Below are 15,595 nucleotides of genomic sequence, written 5' to 3'. Positions count from 1 at the left end.
TGTTGGAGTCAGTATATAATCATACTATATGCATAATATATACATACATATGTGGTATCAACTTTTACTTAGCCTACCTCGTCTTCGTGGCCTAACATATCAAGCAGCCAATAAAGCTGTAAAACTTCATCTAAAACTATTGTTTCATATCAGTACGAAAAAATGGGAGGAGCTATGGGCTTAATGTAGGTGGGCGGGAGCTTCCAGTGAAATGAAACTAAGCTGAAAACCAACAGCATTTTGAAATCTTTTGGGGTTGGAAAGGTTTTTCTCTTTAGACAACAAAATGTTTGCTCATGCATTCGTACGTAAGATGTATGAGAGCGCAGCTGACACTCACAGGTACGTGATAGAAATATAGTTAATTAATTATGGTCTTAGGGTATTGTCTGGAACAAAACAGAGAAATCCAGGTTTAAATACGAGTTAAATGCTCTTTTCATTTTTACAGCACTGAAATGGTATCAGAATTTGATTGCTTCTAAATGCTGCGGTAAAAATACTATATTTAAGTTTTAAAAAAGTGACACTGAAGATTTATAATATTAAAAAGTATTTATAAATAAATCATGTCAATTAAACTTTCTATTTAAGATTCTTGAAAAAAGAGAGGCGATATTAACATTAATATTGCATGGTTGCATGGTATTACGCACAGAAGCCATTGGCACCATGATTGGCACATCCGTCAGGGGGTAGTGGCTTCATTAAATACGCATCGCATACGCACTGCAGACAGAGGATGTGTGAAACGGAGTCTGACGGAGCATTATGTGCATGGTGTAACAAACACTTAATGGCAGAACCACACTTTTTAGATTGGTGACCCCTTTGGCTATACAGCAAGTCAAAAATAATCAGTCATCTCCAGAAGGAATTCATGTTCATTGTTAAAAATGTAATTTTTTTATTCCATTATTCCATTACGAATTGTGAAATATTAAAGGGGTGGTTCTGTTGTTTTTTCTAGGCTTGGTTGTGTTTATGGTGCGTAATATAACGTCTTAATACTGCTTTTTTATGGCGTATTTTTCTTATATTTTACCTTTATTCCACACCACTGTCCTCACTCTCCTTTGAACAGCACGTTTGCTTCCTGCTTCTATGAAGCCCATCCCTCCGAAAAATGCAATGGTCTTTGATTGGTTAGATGGCCAAATGTAGTTTCATGTATTTTTATTGGCTGAAGTGCCAAGCACAGGTTGCTTCAAGCTCGAGGAGCATGCCCACTGGAAGAGACCGCATTGTCGGCCAAGTGGTCTCTGCAGGAAAGTAATTGTTGCCAGATCAATGGGCAAGGCCATATCAGAGGGGCGTTTTCCACTGCGTTACCTGATTTGCCCATGTCACAGTGTGGGTAGGGTTTAGGGGTGGGCAGGTGAAGGAGCTCATTTCCATTGCGTGATTAATTTTAAACACCCATCAGTTTAAAAACACCCACAAATATAGATACGCCTACTTAGGTTTCACAGAGACTCATTCTTTTGCCGGCTCACGCACCTTTTCAGACTATATGCGAGCACGAGTTCTAGGGCAGTGCTTGTCACAGGCATCCGCTCTGGAGCTGTTATTGCAGCTATATATATCAGGCTCGGGCTCTTCATCTGCGGTGGGTTCTGGCATATGCTCAGTGCAATTGGCCTCTAGGTCCAGATTGAGGCTGGTAAAGACCTCCTCAGAGGGGCAGTTTGTGAATGCCAAACGTTTTTCACCAGCACCCACTCCTCAAATGCAGCAAAATCTCCCTGAGGACCGAAACCAGGCAAGCGTGCCTTGGATTACTCGCTGAGGCTGATATAATTAAGCAGACAAAGCAAACGATCAGGATAGTGTGTGAGAAAATATAAAAGGGAGGGAAAAAATGTAAACAAAAATCTTATCTTTGTCCGGTATTCTGTCACACACGTCGCAATGATGCACACAACGTAGGAGATTCTGAGAAATAAATAGTCTTTAATAATAAATTCAGGGAGAAACTCAGGAGAACACTAGCCTGGTCTTACCAGACTCTCGTACATTTCATTTGTACATAGAGTCTGGCTACTCTCCATTGACAAGCGTTTATTTCCACAAAGGTGGGTAGGCTACACTGTTGAAGATTAAAACTATTGGATCTCCCCAGAGCTACTCTGGATCTGCCATAACCAATCGCTAAAGTTTGGCCGTGACATATGTCATGCGCCCTTCGCCTGTTTCACACATAAATGTGCACTTGTGCAGGCCACCTCAGTGATAAAACCATAGGATAAAACCTAAAACTCATGCATTCGGACTGTGATTTATTCACGGTGGACAGGAGAGTTTTGTGATCTGGAACGCGCCACTCACATGGTCCGTTGTATGCTGTAAATAAAATAAAATATTGGTATGATAATAAATGCTGCTAATAATAACGGACCAATTCAAATGTTTACATGCTTTTATTTTAATTAGTTTGAGCGGTGATGAAATATATTGCTGTTGTAAATACTTGCCAGCATTTTAAAGAAATACAAGTCTAGAAATGCTTATCCAAATAACAGCAAAGCACAACCGTACGGTGCTCTGCAGTGGTCAAAAATTATTATAAACAGTGAATTTTGAAGTTATATATTTTAGAAAACTCATAGATGTGGATTCGGACAGCTATTACATCACCACACGACCTTGGTGTTTGCCAAAAGCAGGAGGTAACTAGGCCGGGGATTGTTACGCGGGAGGTTGGAAACGGACAGCAATAAAATCACTGACTAGCCCTTGTAACTTAAATGATGACAATACTTTCCGACCCTACGAGAAACAGAATAGGGCTTCAGCCAACTCCTTTACCAATAACGGAGCGAGCTGGAAAATCAAACTTTTCCCGAAATCCCCCTGTTGGGGAGGAGGGCCACCAACAAACCCCAGCAATGATTGTTATCGCTCCAGCTTTAATTTCCGGATATTTGGTATATGATGTAGCTATCTTTAAATATTTAAATACCAGCAGCCATATCACCCTGTAGCCCAAGACTAGTTTCCCACTGAAGCTAAGCAGGGCTGAGCCTGGTCAGTACCTGGATAGAAGACCAACTGGGAAAACCAGGTTGCTGCTGGTAGAGGTGTTAGTGAGGCCAGCAGGGGGTGCTCACCCTGTGGTCTGTGTGGGTCCTAACACCCCAGTATAGTGATGGGGACACTATACAGACAAAGAGCACTGTCTTTCGGATGAGACGTTAAACCGAGGTCCTGACTCTCTGTGGTCGTTAAAAATCCCAGGATGTCCTTCGGAAAAAGAGTAGGGGTGTAACCCCCGGCATCCTGGCCAAATTTGCCCAATGGCCTCTGTCCTTCATGGCCTCCTAATCATCCCCCTCTCCTGATTGGCTTCATCACTCGGTCTCCTCTCCACCAATCAGCTGGTGTGTGGTGAGCGTTCTGGCGCAATATGGCTTCCGTCGCATCATCCAGGTGGATGCTGCACATTGGTGGTGGCTGAGGAGTTTCCCCCTTCAATGTAAAGCGCTTTGAGTACCTTGAAAAGCGCTATATAAATCGAACACTATTATTATTATTATTATTATTATTATTATTATTATTATTATTATTATTATTATATTAATATGCATGATTTGTTGTTTCAAACATGAATCCCCTAGTCATTATTTTTTCTGTGAAATAAATACTAATGAGGCTTTGTTTATTTATTTAAATCTTTAAAAGGGCGAAATCACTGGCAGAATATCCAAAACCAAGAGGGACCAGGAGTCTGGATTTATCTCCATGTAAGTTGGCATTAACCCTAAATAATAGATGTAATAATTTTTCTCATATGTTAAGAAAATATCAGAAATGAAGATGCACTTGTTTAAACATCTTTTTATATCTATTATATATTTTCTTTTCAGCCCTGACATCCTCCACTGGTCTTCTGACTGAGGAGCTCCAGTGTTCCATCTGTCTGGATGTGTTCACCAATCCAGTCACCACTCCATGTGGACACAACTTCTGTAAGACCTGCTTAAAAGAATGCTGGGAAAACATTCACGACTACAACTGCCCAATGTGTAAAAAAACATTCAGCCAAAAACCTGAGCTCAAGGTCAATACAACTCTCAGAGCCATTGTAGTTCACTACAAAAAGAGAAATCATCTGAAAATACCTGAAGTGTTGTGTGACATCTGTACAGGGACAAAACGGAAAGCCCTGAAGTCGTGCCCTGCGTGTCAGAGCTCTTTCTGTGAGACTCACCTGGAGCGTCATTTGAGCGTTCCAGGTTTAAAACAACACAAACTGATAAAGCCTGTAAAAAGTCTCCAGGATCATTTGTGTCAGAAACACGACAGACCTCTTGAATTGTTCTGTAGAGATGATCAGAGGTGTGTGTGTGTGATCTGCACTGTGACCGAACACAAGACTCACAACAACGTTCCTGTAGACGAGGAGAGTGAAGAGAAGAAGGTAGAGAAAGTGTCTTTTAAATACTTCAAAAGAGAAGAACAGGTTTTCAGGAAAAATATTATATTTATATTCTTGTTTTCTGCCCTGAGAGCCTTGCTTTTAGCGCACTATTATTATTATTAATCGTCACCATCATCCTTTATTATAACTGTTGTTGTTGTTCTGTCTATAGACTCAGCTGATGAAGAGACGGACTGATGTCCAGAAAATGATCCAGGACAGATTGAAGAAGACTGAAGAAATCCAACACTCAGTAAAGCTGAGAAAAGCAAGTTTATGTTCATATATATATATATATATATATATATATATATATATATATATATATATATATATATATATATATATATATATATATATATATATTTTTTTTTTTTTTATATATAAAGTTTATTTTATTAGTAAGCTATATTTTCAAAAAGTTCTGAAAAACAAAGTATTTTTTTCCCCATGATTCTGACTAAACAGAAGAACACAGTAAAAGAGAAGGCAGACTGTGTTGAGCTGTTCACAGATCTGATCCGCTCCATTGAGAGCTGTCAGTCTGAGCTGCTGGAGGTGATGGAGCAGAAGCAGAAAGCAGCAGAGAAGCAGGCTGAAGATCTCATTAAAGAGCTGAAGCAGGAGATCGCTGAGCTGAAGAGGAGAGACGCTGAGCTGGAGCTGCTCTCACACACTGAGGATCACCTGCACCTCCTCCAGGTCAGTGTTTGTCTCTCTGCTCACATCACAGCTCAACACTCAACATGCTGACTGATTTCCCTTCTCTCCTGTTGTAGATTTATCCATCCTTGTGCAGCCCGTTAGACACCAAGATCTGGACTGGGATCAATGTTAGCACTTGTGTGAGTGTGGAGACTTTAAGGAGAGCTGTGGTTCAACTGCAGGAGACTCTAGATAAGAAACTCAGCCAAAGTGGTAGGCTTCACAGATTCTTATTTCACAATAATTGTCTTATCTCAGTTCATCAGCAATTACAGAATGATGTTTTATTCTTAAAGGGGTCATATAATGGTACATGCACTTTTACAAGTTGATTGTATGGAAATGTGTGTTGGCAGTGCCTGTACACAACCATCCTATAATGATAAAAATCCATCCAGTGTGTTTTTTTAATCTCTTTATATGTTTTCCTGTCTCACATCAAGCCGCTCGACTGTGTGACGACACACAGTCGGACGCTCCTCCCAAGATTGTTAGCTGACAGCAGCGTTTCAAACCCGGCGTGAACGATCTCTCATCATAGTCCGCCATTGTTGATATGCTGGAGCAGAATGACGTCTAAGCGATTGTGGTGTTCTGTTCTTAGGTGTAATAATGAAGACAGCAGTCATTTTGATGTTCCTAAATCCAAGCCATTGAAGACGCAGTGGTTGAGTTTTGTTTTCGCCAATGCTTTAATGTTTGCGCAAACCGCAAACATTTCTCAACAGACTGCTTTATAACCGAGGGTCAGTATAAAGCAGGTTTTGCTAAAAAGCTGCTCCTGAATAAAGGATATGTACCAGCTCTTCGTGTTCCTGCTGCACCTCCCGAAGAAGTTAGTGTAGTTTGAAACGCGTGTACGCTTTCACGAGGAATGCGGCTAAAGTTTACAGGGTAAGTTAAATTACGGCATGCTTTATATGTCAGGGACCCGGGAGTAAGAGTAGTGCGAGAACTGGAAAAAAACAGGTAAAAAGAGGTGAACCCAAATGCAGAAGACAATTCTGGGGGAATGTTAAAGGGGTACTTCAGCGCTGGGAAGATGAATCTGTATTTAAACTGGGTCATCAATGTAGTAGAAATGTGAAATTATTTTTGAATTTGGTGCCTTCTAGACTGAAATGTATTTTTGTCTCATGGGGATGAAAGACTACAATTCCCAGAATGCTTCGCTGTCCTGTGAGGCCATTCCCAAAGCCACCAACTTGATTACTGTGACTGAGTTGGAGAAGACACTGCAATTAAAAACTGAACATGTCTGTTCAATATAATGAGTGAGTCGCCGCACGAGTATCACAGCACTGAGCACTAACTGCAGGAGTGAGATAAATGAGCTGATGAGCTCTCGTGATGAGAGCTGAGGTAATCGCGACTACACTCGCGGCATACATTCACAACGCGAGTTCAGTCTGGCGCGTTTCAGTTCCTGCCTTTGCAAGCTTAACTTTCATAGAAATTAATTTGAGAAGTTAAAAGACTTATTTTGCTCACCATATCTCTGTTTAAATGAGTGCCTGTAGCTGCCAGCTAACCTCTGAGTGTGATCTCTCATCCCCCGTGCGCGGGTTCAAAACATGCGGAAATGGCTCGCTCTGCTGGCTGTAGTCTTTAGCCTTTGGACAAACATTCCTCCTATGATGCAAATATTGTCAATTTGCATCATAGGAGGAAGTTTTCCAGAAATAAAGTGCATAAATCTCTTGTCTCAGGGGGATATGAGGGGGGAAAGCACAATCATTTGAATATACTTCAGGGTTTGTACTGATACAAAGCCAACCCTTTAACAAATATTTAATGTGATGAAAAGGCAAGTAGAGCTGCAACTAACGATTATTTTTTCTGTCGACTAATCTAACGATTATTTTTTCGATTAGTCGACTAATCTAACGACTTATTTTTTTACCCTTTGAAATTTGTAAAAATTCTGTGGCACCCCCTCACATAAGTTACGCTAGAGGTGTAACAGTACAGACTGCTCACAGTTCGCTTTGTATCACGGTTTTAGGTTCACGTTTCAGTACAGTTCGGTATTTGCTATGTTCAGGGGGAAAAGGACTGTCAAAAGAAAATAAAGAAAATAAGAACAGAAAACTTAAATAGAAGCAGCAGCACAAATAAATACTATTGAGCAAAGATGAGAACAAAATAAACAATGCTTTTCAGGTAGGTCTAACATTAGTTTTTAGGTAGAGAAATGGAATGAAGTAATCAAAAGTAAAATAACCACACATTTAACTGTTTAAAATCAAAAAAATAATCCTTATTAAACTTACAAAAGCTATTCAGTCAGGAGTAGTGAGTGATGTCTTTATCTTTTGTTTGACATTAAACCGACAGCAGTGAATGCTACTGCCCCTTTAAGACCCACGGATAGTCGTTGTATTTTCTGTATAAAGTTCACTTAAGGCATAGAGTAGGCTATGACATTTTGACATACTTTTTGTGAGTTTGTCCGTTTAAGCACAGGATTTGAAAGATAACTCAATATTTGCGCGCTTTGGGATGAGTGCACAAAGACAGATCTTCTCATTCGAGTCTCCTGGCTACACGCGGGTGATGGCGGTGAAAATGACTGCTCTTATTCGGACGTACGGCAGCACTCGCATGCGTTTTATAAAGTTTACAAAGAGAGACCGGTTTGCCCACGTTTTTCTTTTATTATCGCTGTTGTTGTAGTGTATACCTGAGGAGTCAGCGCGTGTATCCATCGACAGAAACATACATACAGCATTATTTTCAAGGTACAACCCATATTAAAGATGCGTCATCAGATGCGAGATAAACCGAAGTGTAAGTGCGTCCCCGCAACTTTTGCTCGGGATCCCGGTTGGGAAACACTGGTCTGTATTGATTGACACCGCGCTGGTTTGTTTAGAATTATATGAGCGCCGTGACCGCGCGCTGCCGCGTGATGTTGTGTCGCGTGTCGCAACTCTGTTATTCAACTGCTCTGGTTTTAAAAGCCATGTCATACTAAATGCGCCAAAATGCAATAAAACTTGTTTTACGGTCGAATGCAACGCGCGTGTGTGTGTGTGAGTGAATAAGAGACGCGCAAAAGGACGGAGAGAGAACTTAAGGAAATGCAGCTAAACGAATATGCGTGCGTCTTTTAAATAGCGTAAAAATGAATGAATGACGAATGTGGTGGCCGTTACTGATTATGTGGCAGTCCGCCACAAATTAGTCTATGTGTGGGAAACACTGTTTGGCCTCTGTTTAAAGTATTCCCATACTTTTGATATTCGCGTTCTAGGTTTTTGTGATAGAACCAGGAGCAGAAACCAACATTACGCGAGATGAAAGTCTGACACGACGCGTCGACGCATTTCACGAACGTCGACGTATTTCCGTAGTCGACGTCATCGATGACGTCGACGCGTCGTTGCAGCACTAAAGGCAAGTCCCAAAAAATATAGACTCCAAAAAAGTTCCAATAGGGTATTAGGCATACAAAAAGTTCTTAGGAGAAAAAAAAAAAAAAAACTTAAAGAGAAACGTCAATAGTTCCAAAAGTTAAATCAGTTTACAGGTGAAAACAATCTGACATAATGACAGTGACTGAAAAACCACAAGAGATGCAATGGGGGCCTCTAGTGGGAGAAAATGTCCATAACCCTGACATTTTATGTATGACTCTCAATATAATTCATAATCCCACGCTTATAATGAACAACACATTATGGTTATTGTGTTATTACAAACTGTGTATGCTGGTGATAAAGTTAATGTGGTAAAACTACACTAAGCTTACTTTTGTAGATGGTTTATAACGGTGTCTGCTGAAACATTCCTGTGGTGACCTAATGTCAGTGCTTCAGCCATGACAGTTGTACCAAACACTGCATAGATAACGTTACACATCACTGACAAACCTAATGGTAATTAAATGTTTTGAATTACCATTAGCTGTAACGTCAATCTGTCAATGAACTAACCTATACATCAGTAAACACATAGCATTCGTATCTCACTACGCTAAAGTTACCCTGCCTGTACATACAAAGATAGAACCGGTTAGAGCCTAAATTGTTGAATTTGGTTGGGGCTGTTATCTTGTTCCCGGTCCGACTGGTTCAAATTGATACGGTTGCATAGATGTGTCCTCAGAGCTTCCCCTTGCCATTTTCCAAAAATATACCATCAACTGTTGTCAAGGCAACAACCCCCGAACACACACACACACAGAACAGAGGGGCGCGGTGGGCGGGGTGAGCAAAGCTCATTATCATTTAAAGTCACAGGCTGTTTTTGACCAGGTAAAATTTGTGTTTTCTTACAATGCTAAAGATAATTTTTAATTATCGTATATTACAAACTTTTCATTTAGACACTAAAGAATCATATTAACTTGTGAACAAAATTATATGACCCCTTTAAATAATGACCTACATTTCATTACACTCATACACATTCATCAGTCTGAAGTATATTATTTGCTCTTTCTAATAGCATTTCATGTGCCTCATTCTCAATGCAAGCTAAACAAAAAATAACTCACTTTAAAGGGTTAATTCACCCAAGATAAACAAAACAAAAAAAGGTTGTTACCAAACCCGTAAGACTTCTATAGGAACCCTATTCATCTTCAGAAACACAAATTAAGATATTTCTGATAAAGTCTAAGAGCTTTTTGTCTCCCGATAGACTGCAACGTTATTACCACTTTCAAGGTTCAGAAAGGTAGTAAAGACATTATTAAAATAGTCCATGTGACTACAGTGGTATAATGTTATGAAGCAACGAGAATTTGTTTTTGTGCAAAAAAAAAAAAACAGACTTTATTCAGCAATTTCTCCTCCCCCATGTTAGTGTCCTACGCTGTTCACAAAGTAAACACAGTGCAGTGCTACCGGACTCTACGTCAGAACGCCGGCCCAGTATTGGCCGGCTCCTGCATCAGCACCACACACATGCATTGTGGTGCTCACGTGAACAGTGGTGGAAAGTGATAACAATGTTGCAGTTTATCAGGGGTCAGAAAGCTCTCAGATTTCATCAGTACTGTCTACATTTGTGTTCCGAAGATTAACGAAGGTCCTCAGGGTTTGGAACGACATGAGGGTTGAGGAATTAATGACAGAATCAAGAATTTCAATTTGGGGTGAACTAAACCTTAAAATAAGGAATCAATTCATAAATGTAAATAAAAAAATGTAAATAATAAATACATTATTTCAATGTAAATAAAATGTAAATTCTAAACCTTTTTTTCCATGTATGTCACAGTGATGAAGAGGATCCAGCAGTATGCAGGTAAAATGTATGATACTCACTCATATAAAGTAGACTCACAGTACCTTAAATGAACTGATAATGGATTTACAGCATTCCAGTTAGCTTGAACTTGTTCTACAATCTTTTTGTTATGGAGCTGTGATTCAAATTCTCTCTCTCTGTTTCTCTATCAGTGGATGTGACTCTGGATCCTGAAACAGCACACCCTGAGCTGATCCTATCTGAAGATGGAAAACAAGTGCAACATAGAAACATAAATCATGGCTACTCACACAATGCCAAGAGGTTTGATAAATATCTTATTGTCCTGGGAAAGGAGGGTTTTTCCTCAGGGAGGTTTTATTTTGAGGTGCAGGTAAAGGGAAAGACACAGTGGAATTTAGGTGTGGCAAAAGAATCCATTAACAGGAAGGGGGAGCTGCAACTGTGTCCTGAGAATGGAAACTGGACGTTGTGGCAAACTAATGGAAACAAGTATGAAGCTTGTGAATCTGCTCCTGTCTCTTTCTCCCTGAATGGGAAGCTTCAGAAAGTGGGTGTGTTTGTGGATTATGAAGAGGGTCTGGTCTCTTTTTATGATGTGAAGGCCAGGTCTCATATCTACTCTTTCACTGATCAGTTCTTTACTGAGAAACTCTACCCATATGTATGCCCATGGACTAATGATAAAGGTAAAAATTCAACACCACTGATCATCTCACCTGTCAGTTACAATGAATAAATTACACCCAAGAGATGGAAATGCTTTTGCTTAAAGAATGAAAGCATGTTCATTCTTAAAGGGTTAGTTCACCCAAAAATGAAAATTCTATTTTTTAATTACTTACCCTAATGTCGCTCCAGAGCCGTAAGACCTCCGTTCATCTTCAGAACACAAATGAAGATTTTTTTGGTTGAAATCCGATGGCTCGGACAGGCCTTCATTGACACCCATGTCATTTCCTCTCTCAAGACCCATAAAAAGCACTAAAGACGTCGTTACAAAGTCCATCTCACTACAGTGGCTCTACAATAATTTTATGAAGCGACGAGAATAGTTTTTGTGTGCAAAAAAACTAAATAACGACTTATATGATGGGCCAATTTATGAATCAGCATAGTCAAAATGCTAAAATCACGTGACATTGGCGATCTGAATCCTAAATCGATACGCTGATTCATAACCATTCTAATCTTTTGAAATTGGCCCATATAAGTCGTTATTTTGTTATTTTTGTGCACAAAAACTATTCTTGTTGCTTCATAAAATGATTGTAGAGCCACTGTAGTGAGATGGGTTTTGTAATGACGTCTTTAGTGCATGGGTCCTGAGAGAGGAAATTACATTGTCAATGAAAGCCTTCTGAGCTGGTCTGAGCCATCGGATTTCAACAAAAGTATCTTAATTTGTGTTCCGAAGATGAACAGAGGTCTTACGGGTGTCTAACGACATTAGGGTAAGTAATTATTGACAGAATTTAAATTTTTGGGTGAACTAACCCTTTAATTACATACCATACAAATCTAATACAGTAATTGTAAACATTCAACATTTTGTAGAAAATTATTTTATGCTTGTAAAAGTGAAATGATGCGATGATTAACTGTATTTCTTATTGTTTGACATAAGAAAAACATCTGAACTATGTTCTGAACTATATATATATATATATATATATATATATATATATATATATATATATATAATATCTTTGTGTATTTTTATTAAACAGCTTTAAATATAAGGTCTATAACATATGCTATGACTGTAAATAGTGGGTCAGTTTACCTAAATTTGCCTTTATATAAATATTGAAATGGACATTGGCCAACTATTGTATTCTTTTTAAAATTTACTTACCTTAGTTTAGTCAACCTGAAATGTGTGAAATTGTATTAAGTGACAACTTATATATATCTGTGTTATTAAGTTGTAATAGCTAATTGCAACACTCATTTCTATGTGGACCCCCTACTCTATAGCCCTCAGATTAGATCAGGCCACTCTCGTGCCACTAGATGGAAGCATTGAGTAGCATTTGCAGTTTCTACATGGCATAAAAATGATACAAAACGCAACGCATGCACACACACACAATCCTCCATGTTCTGCTGCATGCAATTCAACACACATTAGTACCAAGAGGATCAATTTAATAAGCTCTGTGCACTTAAGCATTTCTCATTTATTCAAGAGGCCAGATATGTGCTTTATTTACCGTGAGATATAGCCTATTCTTGCAATATGACATTCATCAGAATTCAAAAGGTCATATGATAGTAAGTACTACGGAGCAGCTACCAGTAAGCTAAAGGGTGACTCAAAACTATTTAAATTGATTTTATTTTTTATTTCGTGAATTATTTTATTATTATTAACCTATTTATTATTGCCGTCACACGTGTATTAAACGTGTCCAATACTGTCTTCAAAACTAAACTTTTAAACTCAACACTGACGGTCTTGCTCGATAATTCATACATCATAGATTTGATATCATGGTATTGTCTTCCTATAAACTCAAAGCACTGTAGGTAGTGTTGGGGAATGTTTCTTTGAAAAGTAATGAAAAGTAATTACAATATTGTGTTACTCCCTTAAAAAGTATAACTAATTGAGTTACTTAGATACTTTTAAAGAAAAGTATTGCATTACGCTACTTTTGTGTTACTTTTGCGTTACTTTTTCTCAAAAATATCTTCATTTGTGTAACTTTTTCTCACCTTTGTTTTTTGTAACAAAAAAGTTCTATTTTTGTGCACATGTAAAGACCTCTTCACACCAAAGTTGAAATAATAAACCTCAGGCCAAAGTAAAAATGCAAATTCATGCATTTACAGTAGAGGGTGCAGCTCTAAAAAACCTTTCACCTGCTGCTGTTCTTGATAATGGACAATAGGATGCAACACACTCTTACTTATAATCAATAAAAACAAAAAATCTAAAGTATAGCTTTTGGTTCAACTGAATCATCGAAAGTTAGCAGCAAACCATTGGTCAATAAAGGAAGATTAAATGCATAAAAATACTTAGATATTTTTTTATCTATACAGAATTCAAATAAACTATCGTCTGGCCTCAGAAGTCGTCCTCATATGAATAGGAATATTGCTAAACTGTATCCATCTTCAGATCAGTACTTCAGTAGTGCTGATTTAGGGTGAAATTGGCGATTTGTTGCTTGACATTCACCTTGCATCACCTTGACCGAGCTCCTGAATATGAATTAGTTGGCACTAAAGATGCCCATCTAACATCAGACACGATCAGAATTGATAACATATATATATATATATATATATATATATAATTTGAAATTTGTTAAAATAGTGTATTGACTTTTGATTGATTTATCGATTTATTGATTGATTGATTAATTAATTAATTAATTAATATTTGGGAGGGGGGGGGGTCTGAACAGTTAAAGAAGGTGAACAAGCTCGAGCTTAGGCTATACCATTGCGATCATTCTCGGGCAGGTACAATAAAACATGACCTACTGTCATTATGTATCAATTTATTATAAATGTGCTTATCACATATATCACAAAAGACCTTCTTATTGTGTTAGTGACGCCAAAATTGGCATTGCCAAAAGATGTATTTTCATGAGGTTTTTTTAAAGCCTATATTTCTTTGAAATGTTTAAATATAATATTGTATAAATCGCACACTTGTTTAAAATAATGAAATAAATCTATTGCGAATTACAGCCTAAATGAAAAAGGTGTTTTTATTGGAAGACAACAGAAGGACAGTTGTACAAAAAGTGCATGTGGCGTCCCGTTTTATACCCATCACCACACGAACTTCGATGTGCGCGCGCCCCCGCAGGTGAGCTGCCGCCGCTGCTGCTGGACCCGCCCAGGTGAGCCGCTTCCAATAAGAGCTCAAACTCAGTCTGCACACATTTCCTGCGACTTACACACACAGATGACAGCGGGGGCTCCCCGTTTAGTCGCTTTCAAAATGAAACACGAGGGGAGTTAAGACGCATCCGAGAATTGTGGGATATGTATTAGACTGAAAGACAGAGACTGAAAACTGAAAGGAGGTGAAGCGAAGACTCGATAAGTTATTATACCTGTGGAACACCGCAGGTAAGCTGGGCTGCCTCACGATAAACGACATGGTGGTAAATGTATGATATTGATTTAAAATGATAACTAACGGTATAAAACAGAGTTTTAGATAAGTAGCGACAGCGCGTATAAGCGCACTTTTTCTATGTTGGCTATAATTTATTTTCCGCAGTCCAACTGTAGCGGAAGATGCCGCTGTACACTATCATTTACACTAGTCCAACTTCACCAAAAACGCAAAGGGACTTTAATTACATGAGCAGCGATTAAGTGGTATACATATATCTGTCTGATATCGATTCTCATTTCTTGTCTTAAACAGGAATGTGATGCATTACTCAAAATGAGGCCAGACATCAGAATGGAGGAAGCGACGCACGAGACTTGAAGATCGGTCACGCGCCGGACACGCAACGGGGATTGCAAGTAGCTAGCCCATCTTAACTTGATCGAAAGGCGGGACACTATTTTTTATTTGTCAAACAATTACAACGTTCACGAAACTGGATTGTCGCGTGAGCGTCAGCGATATGTAAACGCTCATGGTAGAATTTAGAGTGCGCGAGATAATGTCATCCGGGACCATCGTTATGGACCAAGATGACTTGGACCCGGAGGCTTCAGATTCTCTTATGCACGGGATTCACGGAGCCCACCGGGCCAGGCCGTCCTCTTACCGGGCGCTGCGCAGCGCCGTGTCCAGCCTGGCGAGAATAGATGACTTTATCTGCGAGAAGATCGGCTCAGGTTTCTTCTCAGAGGTTTTCAAGGTAAATATTTGCCATGCCCATGCCATATTTGTTTGCTGCATTTCCAACACAATGTTTATATAAATGAACACTGCAGTTTTGTTATGCAGTTATAATTGTTTATTTACCTGTCCTACAGTAGGCTATAGCCTATATCTTATTGTGGTCTTAATATATTGAAGGCATGTACATTTAGCCTTTTCACTTTACACCCTCTTAGTCTTTTATAGCAGTAGGCTACTAATATAAATATTAATATCTATAAAAATGTATAATATCAAAAGCCAGGATTTAAATGAAATGCATGTATTTTTGTTTTGTAGTGTTAGTTAATTTGTTTATAGTTATATTATGTTTGATAAAATTACTGAAATCTGTAGCTATTGTAGGCCTAATATCAAAAGGTTACATCTTTAAAAAC

General features: G+C 38.8%; 2 protein-coding genes across 2 annotated transcripts in view; both read left to right on the top strand.

Annotated features, from left to right (window-relative positions):
• Positions 1-200: 200 nt before the first annotated feature.
• On the top strand, positions 201-11,324 carry btr09 (bloodthirsty-related gene family, member 9). Its single transcript, XM_067443894.1, has 8 exons — positions 201-342; positions 3,682-3,743; positions 3,867-4,420; positions 4,593-4,688; positions 4,889-5,122; positions 5,200-5,338; positions 10,355-10,381; positions 10,537-11,324. The coding sequence occupies exons 1-8, from the start codon at positions 287-289 to the stop codon at positions 11,082-11,084; spliced, it is 1,716 nt and encodes a 571-aa protein (XP_067299995.1). The 5' UTR covers positions 201-286; the 3' UTR covers positions 11,085-11,324.
• Positions 11,325-14,230: 2,906 nt separating this feature from the next.
• Positions 14,231-15,595, top strand: part of tesk1b (testis associated actin remodelling kinase 1b) — a 35,111-nt gene continuing 33,746 nt past the window's right edge. Inside the window, exons 1-2 of the mRNA XM_067443860.1 lie at positions 14,231-14,443; positions 14,748-15,195. Coding sequence (XP_067299961.1) covers positions 14,968-15,195 — 228 coding nt within the window. The 5' untranslated portion in view covers positions 14,231-14,443; positions 14,748-14,967. The remainder of the gene's footprint in view (positions 14,444-14,747; positions 15,196-15,595) is intronic.

Source organism: Pseudorasbora parva, chromosome 1, assembly GCF_024679245.1.
Source record: "Pseudorasbora parva isolate DD20220531a chromosome 1, ASM2467924v1, whole genome shotgun sequence".
Taxonomy (NCBI): domain Eukaryota; kingdom Metazoa; phylum Chordata; class Actinopteri; order Cypriniformes; family Gobionidae; genus Pseudorasbora; species Pseudorasbora parva.
This window is presented reverse-complemented; position numbering and strand designations above follow the sequence as displayed.